At 40.7% G+C, this 15,789-nt stretch overlaps 1 protein-coding gene and 1 pseudogene across 3 annotated transcripts in view; one reads left to right on the top strand and one right to left on the bottom strand.

Annotated features, from left to right (window-relative positions):
• The first annotated feature begins 3,239 nt into the window (after window positions 1-3,239).
• LOC102744472 (actin, cytoplasmic 2 pseudogene) lies at window positions 3,240-4,600 on the top strand (annotated as a pseudogene).
• An 8,125-nt stretch (window positions 4,601-12,725) lies between these two features.
• NDC80 (NDC80 kinetochore complex component) overlaps window positions 12,726-15,789 on the bottom strand; it is a 49,982-nt gene continuing 46,918 nt past the window's right edge. For 2 of the 3 annotated variants that reach the window (XM_006727779.3, XM_081801549.1), the window contains exon 17: window positions 12,726-14,603. In XM_006727779.3, coding sequence (XP_006727842.1) covers window positions 14,466-14,603 — 138 coding nt within the window. In that variant the 3' untranslated portion in view covers window positions 12,726-14,465. The remainder of the gene's footprint in view (window positions 14,604-15,789) is intronic. The other variant, XM_031033287.2, reaches the window with a different exon arrangement.

Genomic DNA, 15,789 nt, shown 5'->3' with positions numbered 1-15,789 from the left:
TCTCAACCCTTCCCATTTCAGAGAACATTTTTGCCTAACATTATAAAACTAAATCTGTCCAACCCTGTTGCTTTTTCAGAACTAAGGAAGTTTATAGTAAATAGTGTATTGTCTCCAACTTAGCTTGCCTGAGAAAAAAACTGCTTACAACTAAAAGCCAAATTCCTCAAGGTGTGTTCTAGTGCAAAGCCAACCACAACAGGAAGGGGAAGTACACAGTATCTTACACTTAATATGATTTTGTTACTCTCTCCCCAAGTGCCAAAATCTCCTCACAGAGTAAAGTATCCATGGAAGTGCAGGAAACAGCTTCTGGGTGTCTGAGGTGAGGCTCACCTTGGATCTTTGAACTACTGCTGAGCAGCCTCCTGCCTTTACACAAGCCACATTTCCCATTGGTTTGCCTCATGGAATTTTTCCTTGTGTGCTTCCTTTTCCATGGGCTTCCACTCACCAAATTACTTTCCCCAACCAGGACCTTTAATCTAATTTGAGCCTAAGAAAGTGCAGTCCAACTCTGCTAGCAGTCAGACCTTGATAAACAATGCTCTCAATGGGATTTAGGCCAACAGAACAGTGTTTCTAACAAAACACATTGAAGATTCTACTGCAGTTGCAAGCATGGCTAATGATCCATCCCTTCTTAGAACTGACCAGCACACACACAAACCCTATTCTATCTTACTGAGACATCCCATGATCAGTTCTTCCTAACAATAAACCCCAGGTATGACCTGATGGCCTTTTCTTTGGTTGGTGGGCTATAACTGTCTTTTGTTAGTTCTGGGTGACTTCTTCCACTCTCAGAGTGACTGTCCCATACAGTTGGAGTCTCCTTATTTTCCTTTTCCCTAGAAGCCACACTATCCCTCTTACATGATGAAGCTTCCCAAGTTCCCTTTCTTTGCCCCAGAATAGAGCTTTCCTTAAGGAAAAACACCAGGATATGCTGTCCTCAGTTGCTAGTTACCCAATTATTCACCTTGTCTTCACCTACAGATAGGGAATATCCACCACAGGCTGATAGGGGATTTGCTGCCTTTGGCACCTACTGCTTGCTCATCACCTTCCTCCAAAGAAGGATGTGTGCTGGATGTGTGAGAGCCACTTCAGCCTCTCCCCCTCCTCCACAGCCACCTCCATGTCTGGCCTGATTTAATTCCACATCTTCTCTTGCTTGCTTGAGAATGGACAATTTCAAGTAACCAGCTGTTCTACCTCTCCATATTTCCTCTTCCAGGATATGAGGCATGAGGCTGTAGGGATGAGAGCAGACCTGGAATTCCTTTTCCACAGTCCAAATAACTTTGTGCCTAAGAAACCAAACCTCTCAGTGAGACCTAATCTCACCTTCTCCAACCCAAAACTGTCAGATACCTAGGAAATCAGTTTTACAACCATTCCATTTCTCTCCCAGCATATTGGTGGAGTTTTGCATTGTCTGTCCTTGTGAGCAAAGATGAAAGACCTTTTCTTATGAACTTGGGCAACTAATTTGTAAAGAACAAATATTCTTTTTTTCCTTAAGATTTTATTTATTGGGGCACCTGGGTGGCTCAGTAGTTAAGCGTCTGCCTTCGGCTCAGGTCATGATCCCAAGGTCCTGGGATCAAGCCCCGCATTGGGCTCCTTGCTCAGCGGGAAGGCTTTTTCTTCCTCTGTCTCTCTCTCTCTGTCAAAAAAATAAATAAAATCTTTTAAAAATTTTATTTATTTATCTAAGAGGGAGAGAGCACAAGCAAGGGGAGCAGCAGGCAGAGGGAGAGGGAGAAGCAGGCTTCCCCCTGAGCAGTGAGCCCGACGTGGGTCTTGATCCCAGAACCCTGGGATCATGACCCGAGCTGAAGGCAGATGCTTAACTGACTGAGCCACCCAGGTGCCCCGAGAACAAATATTCTTTCTACTTCTGAGGCCTAAAGATAAGCAGGGAGTAATTTTTGCTTGTAACTATACTGCTCTGGTTTGTGTCCTCTTTTAGGCGTAATACCAAAGGACTTCCCTAAGGTGAGCTCATTTCTGCTAGTGAACAAACTAGCTTCCTCAGCACATGTCTTTCTCCTTTCTTAGGAGTTGAAAGTCTTGCCAGTAGAGAGCTACTCATTACCCTATCCTCCACCACAATGGAGCTGTCACCTCCCTTTCACAGGCAAACAACTCAGGGGCCTTCCCCGTTTGTATCTTACCCCTGCAGTTGTCTGGTGGGTGGAGTCTCCTGCTTCAGAGTTCCTATCTTCCTCCCCAATCAGAGGTTGAGAGGTCTGTAAGGGGTGACTATCTCACTATCATAACCCTCTTACAGATTGTTGGTGGAGCTTTGTCCCTAATCACTCTGTTGCTTGACATTAGCCATTAACAATCCCCAATTTAACTGCATCTCCCCTGCCCCACCACACTGCAACCTTGCTAAGTACGGCACACCCTTGGCAACTTCACTGACCAATATTCCGTTAATTTACAGATCCTTTCTCTCTAGTTGTGTTATATTTTGCACAATTCCTGAGCTCCTCAGAGAATTACCTGACTTCGTGGATACCTTGCTAAATTGCTTCACAAACTCCCATGTCCTCACAATCCTTTTTATTGATTTCCCCTGGGAGATCTCTCTTCCTCCTACTGAATGCCTTGACACCCCAGTGATGCCACACAGAGAAAAATCTAATGAATACCCACACAAGTCAGCATGATATAATTAAGAGTTGAGGTTCTGAAGTCAAACTGCCTCAATTCAGTTTTGCCCTTCCCTAAAGAACATTACCATTTACTAACAAGAACTTGATAAAATTACTTAGTCTTTCTGTTTCTCAAGTAAATAAAAAATAATTATGGAAACCTTAGTTATATAGTTGATAAGGTAGATCTGATTGATAATATGTCCAATTAAATACCCTAAAAAGGGAATACACTTCTCTTTCAATTGCCCATGAATACTCACAAAAACTATTAGGCCACAAAGAAAAGCCTCAGCAAAGTCCGAACAGTAAACAGTAAAGACAGTATTCTCTAATTACAACACAATATAACTAAAATTTAATAAAAATCAGAGGGACAAAACTTCTTCTTTGTGGAAATTTAAAATTGTTTTAAACAATGCTTAGAACAAAGAGAAGTCACCAACTGAAACTGTAGACAATGATAACATACACAGACTTGTGATGTCACTTGCTGCAGCCAGCCTGCACTCCACGTGTTCCTGTGTCTCAGCCTCCTGGCTCCTCTGCTCCCAGCCTCCGCAGATTGCAATGCAGGAAGAAATCACCACACTAGCCATTGACAATGGCTTTGACATGCGTAAAGTTGGCTTTGCTGGGGATGATGACCCCTAGACGTGTTCCCATTTATTGTCAGGCACCCAACACCAGGGCGTCAGGGTGAGCATGAGGCAGAAGGACAGCTACATGGGTGACAAGGCCCAGAGCAATTGCTGCACCCTGACCATGAAGTACCACATGGAGCACGGCATCATCACAAACTGAATTGGGGAAAACCTGGCTCCACACCTTCTATAATGAGCTACATGTTGCTCTGGAGGAGCACCTGGGACTGCTGACTGAGGCACTCCTGAACCTCAAGAGCAACAGACAGAAGATGACTATGATCACGTTTGAGACCTTCAACACCTGGGTCATGTGCATGGCCATCCAGGCTGTGCTATCCCTTTATGTGTCTGCTCACACCTCTGGTATTGTCATGGGCCCTAGGGATCTACTAGGGCTACACCCAACCTCAGTCATCCTGGGTCTGGACTTTGCTGGCTGGGACCTGGCTGACTTCCTCATGAAGATCCTCATGGAGCATGGCAACAGCTTCACCTCCACCACTGAGCAAAAATCAAGAAGAACTCTGCTGTGTCACCCTGGACTTGCAGCAGGAGATGGCCACCATTTTTTCCTCCTCCTACCAGGATAATTATGAGCATCCAGATAGCCAGGTGATCACATGAGCAATGAGTGGCTCTGGTGTCCAGAGAAGCTCTTTCATTTCTCCTTCCTGGGTATTGAGTCCTGTGAGACCATATCCATGAGACTACCTTCAACTCCATCATGAAGTGTGATGTTGACATTTAGAAGGACCTGTATGTCAACATGGTGTGTCTGGTGGGACCATCATGTACTCTGACATTGCCAATAAGATGCAGAAATAGATTACTGCCCTGGCTCGCAGCACAATGAAGGTCAAGATCATCATTCTTCCTGAAAGTAAATACTTAGTGTGGATTAGAGACTCCATCCTGGCCTCATTGTCCACCTTTCAGCAGATGTGGATCAGCAAGCAGAAGAAGGACAAGTCGGGCCCCTCCATCATTCACTGCAGATGTTTCTAAATGGTCTGCAAGAAGATTCACTGCATTTGCTGCATGAGGTGCCTCAGAAGTATACGTTTGCCTCCCCTCCTGCTGGCCTCATGAAACTGGAATAAACCTTTGAAAGAAAGTTATCATTGAAGGTTGTATCTATTATTAGCACTGGATTGTAGAATTTGCTGCCGACTTTGATGTTGTATTCAAGTTAAGTGTTCCCTTGTATATGTTTAAAACCCTGCATATATCTTTGATTTAAATCCTTAGTATATGTGGCTTAGTTACTTTCTAACTAAGGTGAAAGAACAGGTTTATAGAAGAGAAATCCATTGGCTTGGTGAGAATTTGCAAGACCATCAATTTCTTGATATGTGCAGAGTATTAATGTGTAAGAACTGACTATTCCAGGATTTCTCTAGAGGCTGGCAAGAGTTCTTGGACCACTTGTTATTTCTGTCTTGCTAGTCTTATAGGGTTGGCAAAGTCCAAGCCTTCTCACTCAGTTTCCTTTCTTGCCTGATATTTCCCTGCCAGAACACGGTGGGTCATTACTTGCTTTGAATTGGAAAAGGTTTTGCATTTACACCTGTAAATTTATTCATCGTTTTAATCTATGTCATTCTCCAGGGGCCATCTCTGAGAGAGCCAGACTGGTGAATTAAATGGAGATATGATAGTGAATCCTTCACCACCTTTGAATCCTTCAGGTCTTTAATGGTGGCATTAATGTCTGCCATCGTCCCTGGTATATGATGTTATTTTTATTTACTATCTTGGCGAAGCTGGTAGTTTCAGCAGTTTCCACATGGCTTTCCACACTATTACAGCTTTTATGCTTGCATATTGGGGTTGTGGGGTATACTCCAAATCCCAAATATACCAATTTCAGTTATGTACTTGGGGTTTGAGGAAATGACCTTTGGGTGGGTCCATAGACCCAATGGGTATATGATGAGCCAGATTTTAGCCAGGACTCCATTAATTAGTCCTCCATTAATTAGTCCAATTCTCATAGAGGGGCCATCTGTGTTGGTGCTTTTGATTAATGTTAACTCAGATCCTGTGTCAAATAGTCCTAAAACAGTCTGGTTAGTCTTCTTCTCACACTGTACAATCACTTAAGTAATTGGCTATGGGTCCCTTTGGGGGAAGGACTGGGGAAATCATCACCTTATACATTTTTTTTTAAAAGATTTTATTTATTTATTTGACAGAGAGAGACACAGCGAGAAAGGGAACACAAGCAGGGGGAGTGGGAGAGAGAGAAGCAGGCTTGCTGCAGAGCAGGGAGCCTGACGTGGGGCTCGATCCCAGGACTCTGGGATCATGACCTGAGCCGAAAGCAGACACTTAACGACTGAGCCACCCAGGGGCCCCTCATCATCGTATACATTTGCCATGATGTTGCTAGGTCCTTCCTTCTAGAGACTCAGCTACCTCTTCAGTCAATGGGATTCAGATCTGAAAATGGCCCAGATCTGGGAACTGAGCAAGGGATTATGACTTTTTATAGGGATATGACCACCCTTAGCCCCCTGCTCTAGTATTCTTGCTTTTTGCTGATTGTAGAGTTAAAAAAAACCATACTTGTTCAATTTCACTGTTAACCTAAAACTACTCTAAAAAATAGTTTATGAATTAAAAAAAAAATTACCCCCTCCTTCGTATATTTCTTTGGACTTTATTATCACAGAGAGTAGGAGAGTATAGTTCTGTCCTACTCTTTTGCCCCTAGGGACACCATCTCTATTAACCACCTCCACAACTTCTTCAGATTAAGCCCCTTCAACCGCTTTTCTGACCTTGTCCATCACTGTGGGCAGCTTCCTGGCCTTTGTTGCTTTAGAGCTCCATTATCCCCATGGATGTTCATGAGCTCAGCACTATGCCTGCCTCTTCCTCTGTCAACCCAGTCTATAGAAGAGCTACCACTGAACTTTCTAGTGATACTACTGCCCTTCTCACCAGGACATTCCTTGTGGCCTTCATGCATGGGTTGTCCTCAAGGTCCTCCTCTGAAACTTTGGGGGCTCTTCTGGCTTTATGTTGTGTATTACAGCATTCTCACTTCACTCAGCCTTTCTATTTCTTCTATTTCTATTTCTACTCTCTACCAGAACAACCGAGGCATTTCTACTTGTCTGAGAATTAGGCATCATCTCTTCCAGCCTCCTCATCCATGAGTTTACCACATCAGCTGGGGTCCTTTCCAGGGTATTAAATCCATATTCTGAAAAAGTGTCCCTAAGCCAATTCTTGCTTATTGAGCCTATGTATTAAGCACCTGTGTGGTATTGGAGTGGAACTGGAGATATTGATATGAACTCATGGTTTGTAATATTAATACAGATAGAACTATACAGATATGTGTATGTATATGAATACTTATATTTTCTTTTTGGGGGGTTTCCTTTTTTAAATTTAAATTCAATTAATATTAACATATAGTATATTATTAGTTTCAGAGGTAGAGTTCAGTGATTCATCAGTTGCGTAGAACACCCAGTGCTCATTCCATCATGTGCCCCCCTTAATGCCCATCACCCAGTTACCCCATCCCTACACCCACCAGTCCTCTAGCAACACTGTTTGTTTCCTATAGTTAAGAGTATCTTATGGTTTGTCTCCCTCTCTGTTTTCATCTTATTTTATTTTTCCCAGGTTTGTTTCTTTTACTAACTGGAATCATGCCATATGTATTGTCCTTTGATGTGTTTGTTAGAGATGTTCTCAGCCTAGCACACTCCTTTTATCCATTATATATTCCACAGAATTAGTGTCACTGTTCAGGTTGCTTCATTCTGCTGTTATAATTATCCCCACTTTTGTGCATAAACTTGAGCACAGGGGCTGGAATTTGAGAGGAAGAATGCCAGTTTGAGCCCTTGGCAATTGAGGTGAAGGCGTGTTGACTTGGCATTGAGCAGGTGGCAGGCCCTGCATGTTGACTCGGGCAGGAGGGCGGCTGGACTGTGAATTTGGGACCTACAGGCCGATGGCATAGTGTGTGACAGGGACGTGGCTGGTTTTGCTTCGAACTTTTGTTTTTCTCAGAAACTCTATCTCTCCTCTATTCTAAATGAAAGCCTTGCTGGATAGAGTATTCAATTGATCATGCTGCTCTCTTCTGGCCTGCAGAGTTTCTGCTGAAAAACCCACTGATAGCCTTGTGGGGTTTCCCCTATATGTAACTGCTATTGCTGCTTTTAAAATTCTCTCTTTATCACTACTTTTGGCCATTCTTATTTACTTTGTGTCTTGGTGCAGACCTCTTTGGGTTGGTTTTGTTGGGGGCTCTCTGTGCCTCCTGGATCTGGATTTCTCTTTTCTTCCCCAGATTCAGGAAGTTTTCAGCTATTATTTCTTCAGACAAATCTTCTGCCCCCTTTTCTCACTCTTGTCCTTCTGAGATCCCTATCATGTGACTGTTATGCTTGACAGTGTCACTGAGTTCTCTGGGTCTATTCTCATTTTGCGTATTTTTCCCCCTCTCATCTGCTCAGCTTACTTTCTATTACTCTGTCCTCCAGGTGGCTGATCTGTTCTTCTACTTCCTCTTGTTTGCTGTTTATTCTAGGTGGTCTATTTTTATTTCCATTTAGTGAGTCCAATAGCTCTAATTGGTTCTTTTTTATGTCTCATATCTCTTGGTGGAGGGTCTCATGGAAGTTCTACACTCTTTTCTCAAGTCCAGTGAGTATCTTTATGAGCATTACTTTAAATTCTCTATCAGACATAATTACTTATCTCCATTTCGCTTAGGTCTCCTGCTCTGATTGTGTTCTGCTCTTTCATTTGGGACATATTCCTCTGTCTCCTCGTTCTGTCTATTGCTATGTCTGTTTCTCTGTGTTAAGCACCTGTGTGGTACTGGAGTGGAACTGGAGATATTGATATGAACTCATGGTTTGTAATATATTAATACAGATAGAACTATATAGATATGTGTATGTATACTTATATTTTCTTTTTTGGGGGATTTCCTTTTTTTAATTTAAATTCAATTAGTTAACATATAGTGTATTATTAGTTTCAGAGGTAGAGTTCAGTGATTCATCAGTCAGCTACGTCTCCTACACTTGAAGGTAGTGGCTTTATGAAGAAGAGGTCCTGCAGCTCAATGTCTCCTTTTCACAGGAAAATGGTGCTTCAGGGGGTCTCCTATGTGTGTTGCTACAGGGGTCTCCTACCATTATGGCTGGGATGTGTTTGCCTTCAGTCCAGCCTGTGATGGCTCTCTGCCTGTTGTGGGTAGAGTCTGGTGCTTGTCGTGTTAGTGGGCTGGTCCGGGGCTGCCTTGGGCTTGAGTTGAGTCAGACCAGGTGTTTGCCAGAGATGAAGTAGTACCAAACTGCAGGCACTTTCCCCGTGTTGTCCCTTGAGAAGCTTTTGTTGGTGTGTGGGGCCTGTGATCAGACCAGCTGCCTGGCCCCAGCCCACTGGTGGGGTCAGAGTCAGACTGGTGTGTGGTTATCTTCCCCTCTCCCTGGAGCAGGACTCACTTTGGAGTGGTGCTGGCCCTTGTCTGGGCTGCACGCACACTGCCAGGCTTGTGGCACTGCTTTGATGGGATCTTGCCAAGAGCGATCAGAGGGGGTAGATCTGCTTCACTGTGGCCTCTTGTCTGTGCCGGGCTGCGGAGAGTCTGTTCTGCCAGTTTTCGGGTTGCTTTCTGGGTTATTTATGCCGATGTGGGTGCTCTCTAGGCCACCACGTGGCAAGGGGTAAGCACAGGGTCATCCTACTCCACCATCTTCCTGGCAGCCTCTCAATACTTATATTTTCTAGCTCTGTCCTTGGGAAAGGCCTGGAAACATTGGCATGTTAGGAGCAATGAACACATACAGTGCTTAGGTTTTGGTTTCCAAATATTATTGTCCATTAAATGGGACCAGTCATCCTTGGAGAACTGGCCAATTCCAGGGATTGAGCAGGGAAAGTAAAGACTGGGCCTGAAATATTGGATTGTGCCAGAAAGCAAGTAAATACTCAAAGAATGACAGAGAAATGTCAAAAAGGATAGAGAAGTCAGCCTGAAGGGGGCTCCCACTCGTCAAACCTGGGACAATTTAAACATCAAAATAAATAATGATAGTTATAGATTATAACCCATTGATTAATATAAGAATCCATGGGTCCATACTGATATAAATAAATAGGAGAGAAGGGAAAGTTCTTTCTTAGAGTAGAATGCCAAGTGATTAGTGTAGAAGTAATGAATAATAGAATTAGAAGTTAAAAATCACTTTGCACCTAAAAATTTCTAGAATTAGAAATTTAAAAATCACTTAATGTATAGCAGGGCATTTATAGTTAACAACACTGTATTGTATATTTGAAAGCTGTTTAGAGTGTACATCTTAAAAGTTCTCATCACAAGAAAAATGTGTAAATGTGTGATGATGAATGTTAATTAGACTTATTGTGGTGATCATTTTGCAATATACACAAATACTAAATTATTATGTTGTACACCTGAAACTAATATGTCAATTATTTCTCAATAAAAAAATCATTTTTTTTGGCAATTATCACAGTAGTAATTCATTCAAGAGACATAGATGTTAAAACTAGTAGGTGAAAGCTTAATGATAAATATCTACATAGTCCCAAAGTAGCCTCCCCACCTTTTTTTTTTTTTTTTTTACAGAGGGAGGGAGAGAGAGAATTGGGGGAGGGGCAGAGGGAGAGGGAGAGAGAGTATCTCTGCCCAGTGCAGAGCCTGACGTGGGGCTCCATCTCACAACCCTGAGATCATGACCTGAGCTGAAATCAAGATGGGATGCTTAACCGACTGAGCCACTCCTCCTCCTCACTTCTTAATTACAAAGGGGAAAATCGTAACTGCACATACTAACAAAATCAAGTGATTAAATTACATTAATGGTACCAATAAATATCATGTGCCTTTTGATGCAATTTACTGAAAAGAATGTAACATTATTTCTGTGGTGTCCTGCAAGAAACATATCCTATCTAACTGTGAGAATAAATTAAGCAAAAATTAAGGGACAGTCTATAAATTGACTGGACTCTTCAAAAATGCCAAGATCATGAAAGTCAAAGATGTAATGACCAGCTCTTCCATCATAAAGGAGAGTAAATAGATTTGACAACTATTGGTAGTGTGATCCTGGAATGGATCCTGGACTAGGAAAAAAATCTTATTTTTTAAAAAAATTTAAAAATTTTAGATTATTTATTTGACAGAGAGAGACACAGCGAGAGCGGGAACACAAGCGGGGGGGGAGTGGGAGAGGGAGAAGCAGTCTCCCGGTGGAGCAGGGAGCCCGATGCGGAGCTCGATCCCAAGACCCTGGGACCATGACCTGAGCCAAAGGCAGACGCTTAACGACTGAGCCACCCAGGCGCCCTGGAAAAAAATCCTAATAAAGGACAATTGGCAAAATTCGAGTACATTCTGTAGATTAGGTACTAATGTACTAATATTAATTTTGTTTTCGATAATTGTCTTTTTTTTTAAGATTTTATTTATTTATTTGAGAGAGTGGGCGAGAGAGAGAGCACAAGCCAAGGGGGTGGAGGGGGGGAGAAGAGCAGAGGGAGGGGGAGAAGCAGACTCCCCACTGAGCAGGGAGCCCTACGTGGGGCTCGATTGGAGCTCTGGAATCATGACCTGAGCCGAAGGCAGACGCTTAACTTACTGAGCCACCCAGGTGCCCCTGTTTTTGATAATTGTCCTATGGTTGTCTAAGAGATTGTCATTGTTTTTAGGAAATATAGACTGAAATATTTAGAGGTAAAGCGGTATCACATCTGCAACTTACAAGTGAGCTAAGATAGATTAAAAAAAGGTTAATAAGAAAGGGGAAAAGAATGATAAATATAGTAAAATATTAGCTAGGGAATTTGTGTGAAGGGGTTATTTGTATTAGTAACATTGAAAGCAAGGTAGAATAACAAAGAGATTAAAATAATTGGGAAAAGATTGAGTTAATCAAACACAGAGTCAAACATAAGACAATAATAGATAACTGATATCCCTAAATGTAACTGGAAACTGATAACTCAACAATCTATGACAAAAAGGTGGAATGAATTACATGAAGGCAGGTTTTGGCCAATATAAGATAGAACTTCCTGGCAAGTAGCATTGCTCAACCATGAGATGCTTTGAAATAATTAGCAATTTGGAATACTCTCTGGAAGTATTCAGGACTAGGTAAGCCATCTACCAAAAATGCCAAGGTTGGTATTCCTTATTGATTGAGAGGTTGAACTGTATATCTAAAGCCTTTTCTGACTCTAGGATTCTTGGAATTTTTAACTGGAATAATATCTACCTCAGTGGTGTTAGTTCTGAAGATAAGCATGTCCTTAGGAATTTAGAAGAAAACTATAGAGTGAGGTAAAAAATGTTGAGTGAAAAGTTTACTGCAAATTTACTGATCACTTTTGTCTCTTGAACATGTTCTAGGTTGTGCTTAGGCAGTCATTTTGTTTGAACTTAGTATGTCTTTTCTGTCATTTCTAAAGTCACTATTAGGGATACCTGGGTGGCTCAGTTGTTTAAGCATCTGCCTTCGGCTCAGGTCATGATCCCAGGGCTGGGATCGAATCCCGCATCGGGCTCCTTGCTCAGCGGGAGGCCTGCTTCTTCCTCTCCCACTCCCCCTGCTTGTGTTCCCTCAGTCGCTGTCGCTCTCTCTCTGGCAAATAAATAAAATCTTAAAAAAAAATAAAGTCACTATTAAATAGTATTATACTATGAATAATACTTAACTAGTGGTCACTTTTAAAGTAGTACATCTCAAATTTTAATGTACATATGAACAACTTGGGGACCTTTTAAAGATTCAGGTTTGGATTCCGATTTTGATTCAGTAGTCAAGCCCATTAAACTTCTAGAATAAAATATAGATGAAAATCATATTGATGCTGGCAAAGATTCCTTGAAAACTTCACAAAATGCAGAAGGTATAAAAGAAGCAATAAATTGGGCTTTTTTAATAAGAAACAATCCAGTAAAAATATGGGCCGATATTTGAAGAGACACTTCACCATGACGATACGTGGCTGACAAATAAGCATATGACAAAATGCTTAACGTTAGGGAAGTGCAAATTAATATCACAATGAGATAGAACCACACCCCCTTAGGATGGCTGAAATTAAAATGACTGGCCATACCACATGTGGGTGAGGATGTGGAGCAACTGGAAGTCTCATACATTGCAGGTAGGAACATATGGTACCATCACTTCAGAAAACATTACCTAAATTTCATAAAAGTCAAATATGCACCTACCCTGTATGAACTAGCCAGTCCAATCCTAGGTATTTACCCAAGAGAAATGAAAGCATATGTCCATACAAACACTTGTACATGAATGTACAAATAAATGACTTTATTTGTAAGGCAAAAACTAAAGAATCTATATGTCCATCAGATAAACAAACTCAGTATATTCATATAATGAACACTAGTCAGCAAAAAGGAATGAGCTACTGATATTCAATGCAATGTGGACCTCAAAATAATCTTGGATCTCAAAATATTCTGAAAGAAGCCATACAAGCGTACATATTATTCTACCGATCTATAATAACAGAAAGGAGATCAGTGCGTGCCTGGGGATAGATGGGCAAGTGTCAGGGGAAAGAGACAAGATTGCAAAGGGCCACAAGGAAACTTTTAGTGGTGATGGATATTATTCATCAGTTTGTGATGATTTTATAGGTGTATATGGATGTCAAAACTTACGAAAAATTTAAATAAGTATAGTTTATGTCAATACACTATGAAAGGTTCAGATTCTGATTCAGTAGGTTTGGGTGGGGCCAAGAGTCTGTGTTTTTAACTAAAACACGAACTCCCTGGTGATGCTAATGCTGCTGTTTCCATACCACACTTTTGAGGGGCAAAGTCTGAGTTGTCTTTGTCATAAACAGATGTCATTTGAACGCACAACAGATACATATGGCTGGTATCATACTGGATAGTGCAGATAAAATATTTCCATCACTGAAGAAAGTTCTGTTGGATGTTAATGGCCAAGATTCGTGAGTACATTGGCAACTATTAATCTTGTCCTATTATCTCCTAACTATAACCTGTTTTTGTTCATCCCACCCTCTCAGGCTGCATGCTGTTCTTTCATAAAGCTTTGGTGGAATTCCATTTTGGGTTTTTATATTGTTTCATTTCATTTTATCATGCTCTTCATTTTGACTTGCATGAGTTGTAGTAACTTTGAATAGAAAGTTCAACTAGGGGCAGATATCAGCTGAATGTGAGGAGTTTCCTAACAATTTAGACCAAATAATCTTATGTTCTAACATGACTTCCTCACCATCCAGAAAATTCCTATCTTACAGCTCCTGTGGCTGGCTGTACACAGTCAGGATTGTGTACTGTTATAAGTAAGTTCCTGTGTGACTTCTACCCCTACAAAGAGGTGTGACCAGAGGTAAATCAGAACATTTGTAGAAATGAATTCTCATCTCTAAAATGAGGGGATTGAACTATTTTATTATTTCTTCTGATTTTCACATTCCATATTCTTCTGCTCATTTCAGAGTAATGGTGGCATGAAGCCAGAAAGAAATTTAGCTTCTTGGCTCTGAATAAGGAATGAGTTGGAATACATTTTTTAAAGAGCCCCAACCTTTGTATAGCTTATACCAGGGATTGGCAAACTTTGTGTAAAGAGCCAGATAGTACACATTTTTGGCTCTGCAGCCATATGGTCTCTGTCGCATATAATAAACATTGCCACTACAGAGTGAAAGCAGTCATAGATGATATATCAATGATTGGATGTGACTGCATTTGGCCCAAAGTTTGCTGATTCCTGGTTTAGATCAAAATAACTATCTTCTAACCATCTGAAGTTAGGTTGAGAAATCAGGGGAAAACACACTTTGCTGATATAATTTTATTAACTCTGGATACATAATATAACTAGTCTTTCACATCTAAAGATAACAAAAAAACAAGTTATCATAATTTCAGGTTATACATACTTTAAATTAATGAACTAGATTTATAAAAGATATAAAAATATTTCACAGGCTTGGGAAGATATGGTCATAAGACTTCATTGTAGGGAGGGGTATAAGATATGTTAGAGATTTTTCAAACCTACAGAGGACATTTAAAAATTTACACTGTTAATAAAGTTCTTGCTTAATCAATATTTTATCTTCATTCATCAGAAGGCTTAATTAGAGCAGCTTTCTTCTTATACTTGTCTCCAATCTCTCTAATATTTTCCAAGAGATCTTCAGACACGTATTCTTCATACTCTCTATCAACTTTAGCAATCTGCTCCTCAAGATATTTCTAGTGAAAACAATGAGCAATTGTTAATGAAAAAACATTAAATTCTTTAGAAAGAGTTTAATTGTGAAATATACAAACAAGTGGTAACATTTGTAAGAAGAGGAAATTTAAGGGATACTCTTGAATCCCTTTTTGTGCCCTTTCCTAATCACATCCCCATTTTTCTTCCCAGAGCTAACCACTCTCCTCAACGATGTTTTGCTTTTCTTTATACTTTTACCCCCCCACCCCCCACTGATATGTATGTATGTATCTCTAAACAATATAGTTTAGTGGTACCTGGTTTTAACATTCATATTTACTGAATGATATTAAATATAATACTCTATGACTTTTTTCCACTCAGTGTTTTGATTCATTGATGTTAATGCAGATAGTTCGTTTATTCATGTACTGCCAAATAGTTTTCTATTGCATGAATATATCAATATTTATTTATCCATTTTACTATTAATGAATTTTAATTTATTTCCAGGTGTGGTAGGCTGAATAGCAGCCTCCTCAAAGATGTCCATGGCCTAATCCCCAGAACCTGTGAATACATTATCTTACAGGGCAAAGGAACTTGACAGATGTGATTAAGGAGTTTGAGAAAAGGAGATCATTCTGCATTGTCTTGGTGGGTCCAATGTAATCACAAGGGTCCTGGTAAGAGGGAATCAGCAATGTCAATGTGAGAGTCAGAGAGAGAAAACGTAAGGACAGAAGAGTGGTCAGAGGGGATAGAAGATGTTGTGCTGTTGGCTTTGAAGATGAAGAGGCTGCAAACCAAAGGGGGGGTAGATGGTTCTATAAAAGGGAAAAGGCAAATAAATTCCATCCTAGAGTCTCTAGAAAGATTGCAGTCTGGGAGGCCCATTTTTACTCCTGACCTCCAGATATATAAGGAAATAAATGTGTCGCTTTAAGCCATTAAGTTGGTGGTAATTTGTTATAGCAGTAACAGGAAACTAATATACTGGGTTATGTTTTTTACTATTTCAATTATACTATAACAAATTTCAACATACTAGATGGTTTAAGGCAACAGAAATTTATTTTCTCAGTTTTGGAGGCTTGAAGTCCAAAATCAAGATACTGACAGGGCCACTTTCTCTGAAGGCTCTAGGGAAGAATCCTTCCTTACCTCTTACCAGCTTTTAGCAGTTCTGGGCAATCCTTAGCTGACAGCTGTGTCACTCTAATT

Source organism: Leptonychotes weddellii, chromosome 13 (genome assembly GCF_054177405.1).
Source record: "Leptonychotes weddellii isolate Sample4059 chromosome 13, ASM5417740v2, whole genome shotgun sequence".
Lineage (NCBI taxonomy): Eukaryota > Metazoa > Chordata > Mammalia > Carnivora > Phocidae > Leptonychotes > Leptonychotes weddellii.
The sequence above is the reverse complement of the archived record's forward strand: the minus strand, read 5'-3'. Positions and strand labels throughout refer to the sequence as shown.